The sequence below is a fragment of the Centruroides sculpturatus genome, unplaced genomic scaffold, assembly GCF_000671375.1.
Source record: "Centruroides sculpturatus isolate CEXI.00-Female unplaced genomic scaffold, Cexi_2.0 scaffold109, whole genome shotgun sequence".
Classification (NCBI taxonomy): Eukaryota; Metazoa; Arthropoda; class Arachnida; order Scorpiones; family Buthidae; genus Centruroides; species Centruroides sculpturatus.
In genome coordinates, this window is record NW_019384440.1 from 551019 (window position 1) to 567791 (window position 16773).

At 31.0% G+C, this 16773-nt stretch overlaps 1 protein-coding gene across 1 annotated transcript in view; it reads left to right on the top strand.

The window, feature by feature from the left end:
- Nucleotides 1-2419: 2419 nt before the first annotated feature.
- Nucleotides 2420-16773, top strand: part of LOC111620117 (C-1-tetrahydrofolate synthase, cytoplasmic-like) — a 40541-nt gene continuing 26187 nt past the window's right edge. The window contains exons 1-6 of the mRNA XM_023361977.1: nt 2420-2621; nt 4083-4167; nt 7597-7710; nt 7788-7847; nt 8251-8327; nt 10118-10218. Of these exons, the coding sequence (XP_023217745.1) occupies nt 2575-2621; nt 4083-4167; nt 7597-7710; nt 7788-7847; nt 8251-8327; nt 10118-10218 (484 nt within the window). The 5' untranslated portion in view covers nt 2420-2574. The remainder of the gene's footprint in view (nt 2622-4082; nt 4168-7596; nt 7711-7787; nt 7848-8250; nt 8328-10117; nt 10219-16773) is intronic.

Here is a 16773-nt window from a genome sequence, read left to right on the forward strand (position 1 = left end):
AATGGAAGTGTGAAAAGGGAATATTTTAAATTTAGGGAACCTTGAAAGGACCCAATAACCGAGGCGATAAAGACGACCATTTGCTCTGGGTAATAGGATTTGACACGACTTGTAGGTTTTTACAAATTGAAGCAAATAAAATTAAGTGTTTGTTGGAAAAGACAGATACAGCAGTCAGACATAGGTGGAGAATTGATGGAAAGTGCTTACCAATACCCAGGCAGAGAGATCTATTGGGTATGACGGGAGACAAATTTAGGGGAGGGGATGATATTTGGACATCTTACCTTAATATCATTGTCAATTGATTTGATTTAAATCCATTTACATCAAATATTTTTAAGACATGGGAAAATTCTAACAGGCTGAAAATAATAGAATATATTTAAAATTACTATCAAATTTGCTGTTACTTTCATATTAATTGTTCATCAAATAACAGATACCTTAATTCCATTCTCAGTCTTGAAGTTATGGCAGGAAACTTGAATTCATGCAGTCCAACCAATACCTTATCAAAATATGCTTAGAGACAACCCGTAAATAAATAGCATCCTTACTTTCAGATACTGTCAGAGTATCCACAGTATACAAATGTTGCATATGTATATTAATTAAAACCTACACTATCTCATCACTTGCTTTCTTCAAAATCTTAACCTTGCCAAACACAGGATCAACGAATTCTGTTATCTTGGCCTTCAGTATTGTTGACCCACTTGGCACTGCACGATCCAGCAGATTTCAAACATGCTCGACGGATTCATGTCAGGTGACTATGGCCACAGAAGCTCATGGATATCTTTTTAGCATTGTGGCAAGGGATTCCATCCATCATGAACACAGTGGATGTTTTGTCCATAAGTCCACTGAACAACATTAGGAGAACACCCTTCTCCAATATCACAATGTATTTTTCGGAGTTTCGAGAATGGAGAACGTTCCATGTACAGATTGTAAATACAGTACAGTAGAACCTCGAAAACTCGGCCTAATGTGGACCGAAGGGTGGCCGAGTTTGTGAAAATGCCGGGTTATCGGGAATGGGGTTAAAAAAGGATAAGTATGCGTTTTTCCTCAGAAAATACTGTACTGTACTTGTATGTATTGTTTACTTGAGAATATAACAGAGAATAAACCGCCCAAATACCCTTAAACAAAGGAAAAGCACGTCCTTTATGAAGGCATACAGCCTTTACTACATGAAAATGAAAATTAATGAATACACTGTGTACAGTAATTTATCTGATAAGACAGACCTCAGAAAAATACTTTATGAGAGCTTTTATACTTTTATAAAGCTGTCTATAATGAAAATTAATTAACTAAGGATTTTTTTGCCTTGCCAGGGTGTGGCCGAGTTATCCGGAGTGCCGGGTTATCGAGAGCCGAGTTTTCGAGGTTCTACTGTAATTACAAATTTATACGCTTTTTTGATAAGATCAACTTCATGATTTTGTGTGAAGCTTTCAAAAAATTCTGCCGAGTACCGCTTCTATTTCTTGCTTGTATATTAGTTTTAATGTCGAAGGTTACATAATAAACCAGCAACGAGTTGCTCAACTTTCCCGACAACAATTAAAATTATAGTGGCGCCATCTGTTATCATATTTTATTAAAAGCTTTTTATATTTTTAACTATTATAAAATGGCAAAAATCTTAATTTTGAGAATAGGGTCGAGTTTTATATAAAATTGTAAATGCTAATAACGAGTAAAATCGTCATTAATTCCGCCCCTACTGGAGATACATACGGCCCCATTATCTTCCCACCTCTCGACCTTTAACCACCAAAATTTAATAGCATCGATTCCCCTAATAAACAAACCCTCCCTGCAAAATTTCAGAAATTTTCGACAAAAAGCACAGGAGTTATTAAGCTTCAAACAGGGCAAACAAAATGATACCCACTCGCACACTAGGACAATTAGACTTAATAGCTCTTGTATACAGTATATTGCCTAATTTTTATTTATTTTTTTTTAATAAATGCATTAACGTTTATTTTTTTTAAATAAATGCATTACAATTTTAACAGGTTATATTTTTATATACTTTTTTTTTTTGTTTAAATTATGTACGCGTTTTAATGTGTTACATGTATACTTAGGTGACACTACGTGTATAATACTTATTTTTACGGTTAGTTTCTCTGAGTATCCCTAGATGGCGCTTACCGTGTGCAAATTAAAATTGTCCTTATTAAATGCCTAAGATTTATACTAAACAGCGAAAAACACTCTTGAAAAATCGGCATTTTTACTCATCTACATATTATTTCATGCCTAATATATTCTCGCTCTTGTTAATAAAGTTATATTTTAAGACTACATTAATCAAACTTATAAGAGAATTTAATTATTAAGTTGAATATATTTACGTAACATTCCTTAAAATAAAATTTCGGCCATTTCTTTGCTAAAGTTTTCCCTAAAATTGATAGGTTAAGTCTGCGGTCACGTGCTATTTACTAACAGAAAGTCACTTGTAAGGCAATTTGCAGGCGACCCTGACCGAAAGTTAAAAGTTTTATCTGTAATCACGTGTTCGAGTCTTCTATCTAAACCTTGGCCATGTCGAACTCTGAAGCAATAATATTAAACGGGAAAGAAATTTCAAAGTAAGAATTTATATTATATAAGAAATATATCCGCCATGCCGACTATATAGATGCGTATTTTTATTTTTATTTTAACGTGTATTAACCTTGGTAAAATGTAGACTGGAACCTTTATCTTTATAAAATAAATACTAATCAACCACGAGGCCCGAGCGGATTAAAATACAGCATTAAACATAATTTACTGTATATGTTACATACTATAGTCATGTGACTAAAATGGCATATTTTAAGAAAATTTGATGAATATATATTTTCTTTACGTTACAAAGTATTTAAAATAATTGGCTGACTCATCTACTTGTATTGTGTCCTTTTATTTTAAACAGAACAATTCGTGTTTTAAAATGGAGTTTAAGCCTGTGAAGAGTATAAAATAGGCGCGCGCATAAGGCCTCGTCGTCTGAGGGGGGCCTCAAAAATTACACAGCATAAAGATAACACGCCTCTAAAAATTTATGTCAACGCTTTAAAAGTGTATTTCGCACCCCAACAGTGACGTAACTCATATACAGCCTATTTTATCGTCTTTCTAATATAAAAAAAAACGCTTTTATATAAAGGCCTAGGGCCTTAAAGGAACATGATCCGCTGCTGATTCAAAGCAGGAAGCTTGAAATGAATGCTTATAAGGTGGCCTCATACGATTGCCCTACATGCGGCGTGTTTCACTGTAAATCTAAAGTGTCGAAGAGATAAGTAGTCTAGTCTGTGGCCTTGAACGTATTGTTACATAAAAAAATAAAAATGATTAATCAGTTTAAAAAACAAAAAAAAATAGAAAAATTTAAATTTTCCTATAAATGTATGAAGGGAATAGCGAGGAGGGGTGTATTGTGCCTAAAACGGAGTCCATTTTAAGCAGAATTTTATTTTCCGTTATTATAAGGTCATTAATTAATAAGACTATTAATCGTTAAATGCACGTAATAAAGTTTGAATAGATTGTATTTTATTATAAAAATATCAGAGTAATCCGAAACAATTCTACAGCATAAACGCTTGTCAAAGGTATCCGTCACCCTCTAGCGGACAACAGAGTTAAACTTAACCTATTCGCACCTAACCTGAATTACCCGACGGAAGGCCGAGGCGTTTAACGCATCGGCCTACCGCTCTGGAGGCTCCGGGATCGAATTCGGCCGGATGAGAAATTCCAAGAATTTTTCGTGACGGTTCGTTCCGACATGTCGGGCCTCGCCTCCATTGTGGGGGCCCCGACCGAACCCACGATGGGTATGATAAAGAAAAAAAAAAAAGTACTCATAGTACAAAAATGGGGGATATCAGACCCCATTTTTGTTATTATAAGTTATTATAAGTATCAGCCATTGGATACAGAAATACATTCTGTATCCAATGGCTGATACTTATAATAACTTATAATATTTATTCATTAATAAATATATACTTAAACTTGTAAATTATAGATTTTCAAAATATATATTTTACTTTTTATAGAGAAATTAAAAACGGAATATTAGAAGAAGTGAGACAGTTAAAAGAAAAATATGCAAATTTCAATCCTACTCTAGCCATTATTCAGGTAATTTTAACTAAAAAATTTAATTGTTTAAAAGTTTGTTTTTTTTAATTATAAACACTACCATTATTTATCAGTTACATATATAATGTAAAAAATAAAGTAGTAAATTCAGTCTGCAAAAAGTTAGAATTTACAGATAAAATTTAATATAAAGGTATGCACATGTTTTTATTATATCAAGATGAAACATGATTTAATTCAATGAACTGTGCTTAGAAAATAAATTATGCATGTAATCAATATAGTTTTTATTATGTCTGTTTAGATTAGTTAAATTTTTTGTATGAAGTCCCATGTGCTTGGAGGTTTAAGAGTTTAACCACTCCTATTTGGGAAGAATTAAAAAATTAAATTAATTCATACAACTAATCCAGTAATTACTTTAAATATCAAATGAACAGCTGGATTCTTTTATCACGATATTAAGGCAAAATAATAGTTAATGAAGACCTTAATTTCTACAATATATAGGTGTAACACCTTAAAAATTATTTGGTCTTGATGTTCGTTTGATATTTAAATTAAATTAAATTAAAATGATATTTATTTTATATCCATTCAGTTCCTCCTTAGGTAAATTGTCCTATGGTACACTAGCATAGTTTTAGTTTACTGAACTAAATCTTGGTTTTAGTCAGACAAATTCATTTTAGTACTAAAATCGAAACTAAAACTACTAATAGAAAAGTAATGTTGTGCAAAATGATTCATTTGATTATTCTCAGACATTTGAATCAACTTAGTAAAGTGAGTTGACTCAGTTTTTATACATGACTCATTGATGAAACCACACATGCGTGCAAATATATACATCAAACTAAAGCTTATTCAATGAGTGTAATGCACGACAGTTAATAAATTGAAATACAGCTTTCAATAAGATATTACAAACATTCAGTTTTTGCTGCTGGTTTTGGATTCATAACTTGGACTAAACAAAACAAAAAGTTCATGAATATTTATGGATGGATAAATGAACAAACTAAATATAAAATTAAAATGTTAAAAAATATAAGGACACACAATATAATATTTTATCTGTTATTGTTACCAAACTCCATTATCACTTCATAAGGTAATGTAAGATTTAACAGTTTTCAGGAACATGTTTTCAAGCTTATTAGTATAAAGTTCAGTTTATGAGAGCAGCATGCTAAAAGTGAGTTGATGTTTTGAAACAGCTGAATATCGAGAATCAACTTGTCGAAACACCACTACTGATTCAATTCATTGTATAAACTCTCACTTTGGCCACAATTATAGAGAAGAGCTTAAAGTGAAACTAAAACTATTAATAGGAAACAAACACTTAAAATTACATTGAAAATACTGAAAACAGTTTTAGTTTAGTTTTTGAAACAATATGATTTGAATTTTAGTAAAATTTTTGTAAACTCTTATTCTTTTTCACAGTAGTTGTAATATAAAAGTAGCTGAATTTGCTACAGTTTCTTATAACAAGGTGACCAAATCCAAGTGAAAACTTTTAGGTTTTTAAAAATTGAAAATCACTATGGAATCTAAACATTTACGGATGGCAGACCCCAAGGAAAAATCCTTACTTTATTAATTAAGTTAAATTTTTCAAATTCTCTTACCAGTAATTCTTCATAACCTTGCACTCAATGTATAATTAAGATGGATTGCATATCAAATTAGTTTATTGCTAGAACAGTTACATTGCAAGTTATGGCTTTGCCAACCAGGATTTACATTTCAATTTTATTATATAAATTGTTTAAATAAAAAATAAAACTAACAACAAAAGTTAATAAATATATACCATGTATATAATATGTATTGATGGGTGAGCACATCTAACATTCCACTTGAATTTGACAAATCGGAGCAGGCACTATGCACAAATTAGAATGTCACTTTATGCAAGGCCATACATTCTGATATAATCATTGGTCAAATTCAAATGACACTTGCAACATGGTACCATTGGTTATGCTGGTATTGTACCATATAGAGGATGATTGATGACTTCACTAATGTTTACCCTGATTTTACCCGTTCCATCTGCACCTTTTGCAGATGGAAAGGGTGAAATTCAACCTTGTGCACTCACTTGGAAACCATTCACATTTGCTGAAATTGCTGTGGACAAATGTGTCACATAAGCCAAGTTACAGATCTCTTTGAACTGACAAGGACTGTATGGCCCAGCCTATTAAGAAAGACTTCAATACTGCATGAGTTATGTTTATTGAGCCCTAAATATGCACACAGGCAATGCTTATTGCACAGCACATTGGCATACCAAATATCTGTCTAGCACCTCAATAGTGCATTTCCAGACACCTGTTTATGAACCAAAGTTGTTCATTGTATTATTCTACAAACATTGTAAAGTTTGACACCATTGTCATGGATCATTCTGTATACATTTTTATTTACTTAATTATTATTTTTATTCTAATAATTTATCTATCAAAATCCCATGTTAAGATATGAAACAACTAGAGTAGGTCTGGTGAGTGAAGCTAAAGCTATAGGTATATATAGCAACTGAAAACTTAGAAACATGAATAAATTCAAAACTTTCCAGCAAATAAAAGTAAAAAAATATAAAGATCAAAAGTTTTCGGCCACTAAATTTATCGGCCTTCCTCAGGAAATACAAACTGAAAAAACCATTCTATAAATAGAATGTAGCTGCCTTGTAAATTTTAAAAGAAGTGAATATCTAGTTTATGGTGAGGTTGTATTTACATGAATAAAACATTATTATTTCATATCTGTAAATTGTAGAAATGAAGTAACTATGTTCTAAAAAATGTTTTTTTTTTATAAACTACTGTTTTAAAATTCTTGCCCAAGGATCTGATGAAGTCTTGCTTTTCTTTTTAATGAAAAATCATATAATTTTTTAAAGTGTGATTAAGATATTTCATAAAATTATCAGTTCATAATAATAAGAATCTTATTAGATAACTAGTATACAATTATGAGCTACAGTGCTATCTGTAGCTCATAATTATTATGCTGTAGCATAACAACCTGATAGTAAGGGAGGCTCAAATTAGAATGTACAAACATACATTCATCCCTGTACCACTGAATGTAGTCACTAGCTCTTAATGGAAAGTAAACTTTCAAATATCGTATATACATGTGTACAAATATATTTGTCATATTTAAGTAAATTTTTTTTTATAAGTTTATTTGATTTTTCTTAAAGGAGACTTAGACTCCTTTCCTTCCTACTTTTGTAAATAATTAATTAAGAAAAATTCCCTGGACTATTACTCACGTGAGTTAGAATCTGAATTTGAATGAACACATCTGTATCAGAAAGACATGAGTTTGTTTACTTTTGAAGCAGAACAAATTTTGATTTCTTTCTATACTTAGATATATAGTTCATAATTACAGATTTTGGTGTTTATTTGTCAATTATAATTAACTTTTTGTTATTTTTAGGTAGGAAATCGAACAGACTCGAGTGTGTTTATTCGCACAAAATCAAAATCTGCTAATGAAGTTGGTATCAGAGCTATACACATTCATTTGCCTAGAAATATAACAGAACAAGAGGTTTGTAAAAATATTATATTTGAAGTTTCTGAAGAATATGTAAATAAAATTTAATATTCACTCTTTTGTTCAAATAGTTGATAAAGAAGATTCAAGAGTTAAATAAAGATCATGAAATTCATGGAATAATAGTTCAGGTATTGATGAAGTTGTATTAATGGCTTTTGCTAAGTTGATAATTAAGAATTTTTTCATTTTAAAATGATATCCATTAATTATGTATACAGTGTATGAGGAGGGGATCAAGACATTGTTACATGGATGTTTTTAGTGGTATTATACATTAATCTGTTCTTTTAAAGCTACTTACTAGTCAAGTGAATAGACCATAGTTTAGAAAACATTTAGAACTTTTTAAAACCATTTATTCAATAGCAGGAGGTCCATGAACTATTGTACACATAATTAAAAGGGAAGAGGTTTGCAAAAGTACATCATTGTACATAATAGGGAGGAGTCAAAAATGGTCCAAAAATTACACATGTAATTAAAGGATGGCTTCTAAGTTAATTTTAAAAGAATTTTTTCATTTTACTTTAGTTGCCATTAGACTGTGAATCATCAATAGATACGAATGTTATCATTAATACTGTTTCTCCAGAGAAAGATGTTGATGGGTAAGTCATTATATTCAATTAATAAGGAAATCAATATCAAAATGATTGATATGGATTTTACCATAGAATTTTCTAAAACAGTAATATTAATATTAATTTAACTTTAAAAAGCATAATTTAGTTTAATTTTAATTAATTAATTAATGAAATTAACTTAAGAGCTTGAAGTATGTACAAAAAAAGCTTTAATTATTGAAATATTTTATGTTGTCTGCACTGGCCAAACTGCAGCTTGAATATCGTTTTTATGGCTTACTAATCCATGAATATTGATTTAAATTGGATAAAAATTCTAAAATCTATTGAGTTGTCAGTATTGTGGCATAGTATTTAAATAAACTTTTAGTTTGTATAATAAAATTTACTGGCATTGACATTAGTTTTAATAAGATTTATGTTAGTATCAGCTATTTCATTATTTTATAAAACAAAAAGAATTTAATTTAAATTATTTTGTAAAGAAAATTTCAACAAAATATGAGAAAAGGAATAATAAAACACATTCTTGTTAATTGTGTACTAAATAAATTAAAGCTGTATAAAATTATTCAGATAACTTTATTTAGCTTTTACTACTTTATAAAATGGTAATGAAGTCACTATGCATGCTTGCTAGAAGTTATCCATGTGCTTCCTTCCACTTTCAGCACAAATTTAAATTTTTTTCAGAGTTGACTTCATGGATGTGTAATTTGTGCATTTGCACAGAGCCTACACTCAGGAGGGACTTAGAAGGGCATCAAATTTGGTTATGATTTATAAGCCATGTTAGCATTCAACAATTGAAGTTGTTAATAAATGTAATGACTATATGTATATATGTTATATCAGTGTTTCTCAAAGTGGGTAATAACGCCCCCCTTGTGGGCCATGAGTAAATCTGGGGGGTGCTGGAGGCAGGGTATTGAACCAAAGGCAAAATTGGGGTTACTGAAAGCCGTTCCCTTTCCTCTGTTAAACTGATAAGAGGAAACATTGAGTTTAATGGTTTCCGGATGTTGAGAACAATGTACGATAAGGTCACAAAGTGTGAGATTCATAGAAAAGTTTTCCTAAGAATATTTCCAATCCTTTCTCACACAAGAGAAAATGGGTTAAGGGGCATTGGGTATAACTTTATGGAACAAAGGGGACGGTGGATCAAAAAAGTTTGGGAATCACTGTATTATATCATAGTGAGTTTGTAATGTGCTTTTTCTATTAAATAATAAAAGTTTGATGGTACTGGTGGGCAACCCTTTAGGGAACCATTACTCATGGTGACTCCTTTTACTCTCCACTTTTCTAGCACTGACCTTTCAGTAAACAAGTTATGTAATCTTTGTTCACCTAACCTGTTCTACGAATTTAACCAGTTACATCACAATCTCTTACAAGCTTAACAAATCTAACATGCCATGTGAAAACTGAATCTTTATCCTCCTCTTCCTCATTGTCATCATCATTAGTTTTTGATAGATTATATAGTTTTTTGGAGAGTGGAGTTCAAATATTTTTAATATATTAAAAATCTATAAATGTTTCATCAAAATAGTTCAAGTTCAAATTAAATAATGTGCAATACATGAAATTAAAAAAATTCCGAGTAGAAAATTAAAAATTTTAAGTTATTTTAATAAACTTATATAATTTTAGTGATTTTGTGTTCTAAAATGTTAAATTATTCTTTTGATAACTAATATAAAAAATTAAATATTTCTTTAATTATATTTTATGCTTTAATACAAGTAAAATATATTTAAAGACATAATTATAAAAATGTTAAAAAGAAAAAAAAATTAATTTTGCAGAATTCATGATCAGAATGCTGGTAAATTAGCTCATGGACAATTGGAAGGCTTTTTTATTGCTTGCACTCCTCAAGGTTGTTTAGAACTCATCAAAAGAACAGGCAAGTGTTTTTTTATATCATAGAAACAGTAAATTTGAATATTAAATCATCATAATATTTTTAATAAAATTAACTTTTGAATAATATTTTTTTTTAATAACTAACTAAGTTATGAAAAATGTAAATAGAAAGAAAATAGTTTTTTTTATTTCTAAGATTATAATGGAAATAAGAAAAAATAGATAAAATGAAATAAAAAATGAGTATTATTTTTCAAGTATTTTCAAATATAGAATTTTATAATGTGTTTAATAAATTCACAATAACAAAATGTCTGCTTTATTAGATTTCACTTTGTAATATTTTTTTCTCAAGTACTTTTGGGCAACTAAGTGCATTGTCAGGAGACACAGAAGTGATTCAGTTTAGTAGGCTGATAACTAAGTCACCTAAGTTTGATTATGTAACATCTGATCATTGTACTACAATCTAAGACCATTGGCACCCACCTCTATACTATCCCCAAGAAAATACTTGACATCTTCCATTCACCTACAAGTGCAATACATAAGAACACTATATTTTAACATAAGAACAATACAGAATAATAACTAAAAACTCAACTATAAAAGAATAATAACAAGAAAATCATCAGAGGCGAATCACTGATTTCACTCATCTATAAAAAATTTTTTGTTGTTCATTTTGTGCATCCCAAAGCTTTAAAAATATACTTTATTAATTAATTGTTATTAATAATATGTCTCATCTTTCTGTAGGTTTCTGTAGAAAGTTTTTCTCCAGCCCTCTACATACCTTACTTCCCTTTTTGACCTTCCTCACAAGTTCACCAAACATCCTCACAATTAGCCCATCATTGTGGGCTATCTTCTCCAGGATTTCTAATTCCTTATCTAGTGTCTCCCAGTCACTAGATACATTGTAGTTCTTTTTAATTAGAGATCTAAATGCTGCATACCTATATATTAATGAGTCCTCTGAGTCAAGCAATATATAAATTGACCTGTAAGAGTAAACCACAATATAATACTGTAAACCAAATTTCTAAACGTATCATCCTTCTTTTCAAAATATATCAGCAAATATAATTTAATATAAGTATGCTACAACAAATGTTTTTGATTTGTTGATCGAAAACATTTGTTACAACATATTTATATTAAATTACAGTCGACCCCCTAGAACACGGTAGATACATTCCATTTTATAAGAATTTCACGTTGTAGGAATCCTTAAATACATGAGTAATCATAGCTTGGTACGTGTGCAGTTTACGGACTATGGCTGTTGACCATAAAATTAATCGATTCTAGACTAATTTGACTCAACATTTCCAAAACACGTATAATTTTTTGGGAATAATCTGTATAAACTATGCTATAAACAAAAAATTGTAGGATTACTTACCGAGTGTGCACTGTTCGACGATGCCATTGATTAAGCTTGTTTTTGTCGTGGAGCAGCACACCGAATGGTGGGCATGTTCTCTGATAAGTTATTTTTCTGTGAAAAATTCACTGAACCTTGGAGACATCATTAATAGAAATAATTTTCATGGCTGTTGAATAAGAAATGTTTACCCGCCTAAACTCTCAGTAGCATGTAAGTAGTTCAGGCTGCTTGTCCACTCAATAGTGGACAAGCAGCCGAATGGCTGTTTTATAATGGCTGTTTAAATAATTTTCATGGCTGTTGAATAAGAAATGTTTACCTGCCTAAACTCTCAGTAGCATGTAAGTAGTTCAGGCTGCTTGTCCACTCAATAGTGGACAAGCAGCCGAATGGCTGTTTTATAATGGCTGTTTAAATAATTTTCATGGCTGTTGAATAAGAAATGTTTACCTGCCTAAACTCTCAGTAGCATGTAAGTAGTTCAGGCTGCTTGTCCACTCAATAGTGGACAAGCAGCCGAATGGCTGTTTTATAATGGCTGTTTAAATAATTTTCATGGCTGTTGAATAAGAAATGTTTACCTGCCTAAACTCTCAGTAGCATGTAAGTAGTTCAGGCTGCTTGTCCACTCAATAGTGGACAAGCAGCCGAATGGCTGTTTTATAATGGCTGTTTAAATAATTTTCATGGCTGTTGAATAAGAAATGTTTACCTGCCTAAACTCTCAGTAGCATGTAAGTAGTTCAGGCTGCTTGTCCACTCAATAGTGGACAAGCAGCCGAATGGCTGTTTTATAATGGCTGTTTAAATAATTTTCATGGCTGTTGAATAAGAAATGTTTACCTGCCTAAACTCTCAGTAGCATGTAAGTAGTTCAGGCTGCTTGTCCACTCAATAGTGGACAAGCAGCCGAATGGCTGTTTTATAATGGCTGTTTAAATAATTTTCATGGCTGTTGAATAAGAAATGTTTACCTGCCTAAACTCTCAGTAGCATGTAAGTAGTTCAGGCTGCTTGTCCACTCAATAGTGGACAAGCAGCCGAATGGCTGTTTTATAATGGCTGTTTAAATAATTTTCATGGCTGTTGAATAAGAAATGTTTACCTGCCTAAACTCTCAGTAGCATGTAAGTAGTTCAGGCTGCTTGTCCACTCAATAGTGGACAAGCAGCCGAATGGCTGTTTTATAATGGCTGNGTAGAAATTAATAATTGTAATAAAATTATTCTATTCTTTACATAACTTGTGTAATAATTGTTAAAATTTTTAAGAACAAATTTCTAATTTTAAACTGGATTTCATATCCTAAAATACCAAATCACAAATATTTCTTTTAATATTGAATTGAATTTCAACGATGTCCATATCTAGCAATAAAAATGATTTAATACACATTAATATATTTGTATTTCAGAACATAAATGTGTATTAAATATACATCTATGTTAAAATTTTATCAATGTTTGAAATTAAAAAACAAAATTAATGTGTTTTATGTAAAGAATAGAATAATTTTATTATAATGGTTAATTTCTATATAAATACTGAATGAATGAATTTGTCATTTAAATAGGAAGTGATTGTATTAAATTTGTATTATATGAGTAATTACTTTTTACTATAAAAAATTTTTTTTCCATAGAATTACACCAACACCTTTAGGAGAAGGTAAAAGTACAACTACTATTGGTTTGTGTCAAGCACTTGGTGCTCACCTAAATAAAAATGTCTTTGCTTGTGTTCGTCAGCCATCTCAAGGACCTACTTTTGGAATTAAAGGTATATCAATATTTATTTATCTTTTTGGAAAGTTAATTTTTGTATTATTGTTGTTACAATGTAAATGTGGAAAACCGAACAAGCTAACTTTAAATCATATTAGAAGAATTTCAATTAAAAAATTTGAACACTTGAGTTGCCACTATTGAAAGAAGACAAAACTTGCACCAAATATGCATTCATTTTTTCACATTAAAATATGTCGGTTTTACACAGATTAAAAATAAATTATTTATTTTCAATTTGAGCAATCTTTATGGAATTTAATGTGATGATGAAAAATTGAGTCATCGGCACCTNATAAAAATGTTAAAAAGAAAAAAAAATTAATTTTGCAGAATTCATGATCAGAATGCTGGTAAATTAGCTCATGGACAATTGGAAGGCTTTTTTATTGCTTGCACTCCTCAAGGTTGTTTAGAACTCATCAAAAGAACAGGCAAGTGTTTTTTTATATCATAGAAACAGTAAATTTGAATATTAAATCATCATAATATTTTTAATAAAATTAACTTTTGAATAATATTTTTTTTTAATAACTAACTAAGTTATGAAAAATGTAAATAGAAAGAAAATAGTTTTTTTTATTTCTAAGATTATAATGGAAATAAGAAAAAATAGATAAAATGAAATAAAAAATGAGTATTATTTTTCAAGTATTTTCAAATATAGAATTTTATAATGTGTTTAATAAATTCACAATAACAAAATGTCTGCTTTATTAGATTTCACTTTGTAATATTTTTTTCTCAAGTACTTTTGGGCAACTAAGTGCATTGTCAGGAGACACAGAAGTGATTCAGTTTAGTAGGCTGATAACTAAGTCACCTAAGTTTGATTATGTAACATCTGATCATTGTACTACAATCTAAGACCATTGGCACCCACCTCTATACTATCCCCAAGAAAATACTTGACATCTTCCATTCACCTACAAGTGCAATACATAAGAACACTATATTTTAACATAAGAACAATACAGAATAATAACTAAAAACTCAACTATAAAAGAATAATAACAAGAAAATCATCAGAGGCGAATCACTGATTTCACTCATCTATAAAAAATTTTTTGTTGTTCATTTTGTGCATCCCAAAGCTTTAAAAATATACTTTATTAATTAATTGTTATTAATAATATGTCTCATCTTTCTGTAGGTTTCTGTAGAAAGTTTTTCTCCAGCCCTCTACATACCTTACTTCCCTTTTTGACCTTCCTCACAAGTTCACCAAACATCCTCACAATTAGCCCATCATTGTGGGCTATCTTCTCCAGGATTTCTAATTCCTTATCTAGTGTCTCCCAGTCACTAGATACATTGTAGTTCTTTTTAATTAGAGATCTAAATGCTGCATACCTATATATTAATGAGTCCTCTGAGTCAAGCAATATATAAATTGACCTGTAAGAGTAAACCACAATATAATACTGTAAACCAAATTTCTAAACGTATCATCCTTCTTTTCAAAATATATCAGCAAATATAATTTAATATAAGTATGCTACAACAAATGTTTTTGATTTGTTGATCGAAAACATTTGTTACAACATATTTATATTAAATTACAGTCGACCCCCTAGAACACGGTAGATACATTCCATTTTATAAGAATTTCACGTTGTAGGAATCCTTAAATACATGAGTAATCATAGCTTGGTACGTGTGCAGTTTACGGACTATGGCTGTTGACCATAAAATTAATCGATTCTAGACTAATTTGACTCAACATTTCCAAAACACGTATAATTTTTTGGGAATAATCTGTATAAACTATGCTATAAACAAAAAATTGTAGGATTACTTACCGAGTGTGCACTGTTCGACGATGCCATTGATTAAGCTTGTTTTTGTCGTGGAGCAGCACACCGAATGGTGGGCATGTTCTCTGATAAGTTATTTTTCTGTGAAAAATTCACTGAACCTTGGAGACATCATTAATAGAAATAATTTTCATGGCTGTTGAATAAGAAATGTTTACCCGCCTAAACTCTCAGTAGCATGTAAGTAGTTCAGGCTGCTTGTCCACTCAATAGTGGACAAGCAGCCGAATGGCTGTTTTATAATGGCTGTTTAAATAATTTTCATGGCTGTTGAATAAGAAATGTTTACCTGCCTAAACTCTCAGTAGCATGTAAGTAGTTCAGGCTGCTTGTCCACTCAATAGTGGACAAGCAGCCGAACTACTTACATGCTACTGAGAGTTTAGGCGGGTAAACATTTCTTATTCAACAGCCATGAAAATTATTTCTATTAATGATGTCTCCAAGGTTCAGTGAATTTTTCACAGAAAAATAACTTATCAGAAAACATGCCCACCATTCGGTGTGCTGCTCCACGACAAAAACAAGCTTAATCAATGGCATCGTCGAACAGTGCACACTCGGTAAGTAATCCTACAATTTTTTGTTTATAGCATAGTTTATACAGATTATTCCCAAAAAATTATACGTGTTTTGGAAATGTTGAGTCAAATTAGTCTAGAATCGATTAATTTTATGGTCCAGATTCGACCAATCCTGTCGTGACACGAGTTGGCAATGACATTTTACTGCATTTTACGAGTCTCTTTTAGCATCTTTATACAAATACGATCACAATATATGAACCCGCATTATATGAACCTGCATTATAGGGGGTCGACTGTATATTTACTGGTATATTGAGAATCTCCTCAAATTGCTTTGGGATAATTAATTAAATTATTCCCTACTCTGCAGTATGTAATGCACTAACATTCTGCTCACTTCCTCTCTCAACAAGTTCTTTAAGCTTCTTCATATGTTTCTTCCTCATAAACTACACATATTCTATATCCTATCTTTGTAGAAGGGTGGAACCAGTGATTCTAGTGACTTTGTTGTTATTTTTATAATTATTATTGTTTTTTTGCTTATGTAACATGCCAACTTTTAGGGACAATCAGTTAATTGCACGTCAGGAAAAGTCTAGTGACTGATCATATGTGGGTGATGATGCTGGAGGCAAGGATGACACATATTCTTACAAAACCGTTTATTTTTTGACATAAAATATCTTACACTAAGAACAAAATAGACTTCTTTGAGGATCAGGCACTGGGTATGATGATCGTTGATTTTGCAGGGTTGCTCAACAGTCAATGGTAATGGTGCAGCCCCAGGGCGGAGACTGCGTAGGTGAGATGGTCTGCTGAATCATGTATCCTTGAAAGTCGGAATAGGTCAGATGAGATACAATGGATGAATCAGAACAGTTCGGAGATGATGTGACACTGGTCAATCGCTGCCAAAATTGGAGGGGAACTGTCATTTTGACCTTGAAATTTGGGGGTTTTATATGATTTTTTTCTTGAATCTCTCCTTTTGATTGTTCTGTATTCCCTTCTTTGCTTCCTGATTAGGCTGCATTTTGTTTCGAGGTAAAACCTGAGACTTGTTCGAGT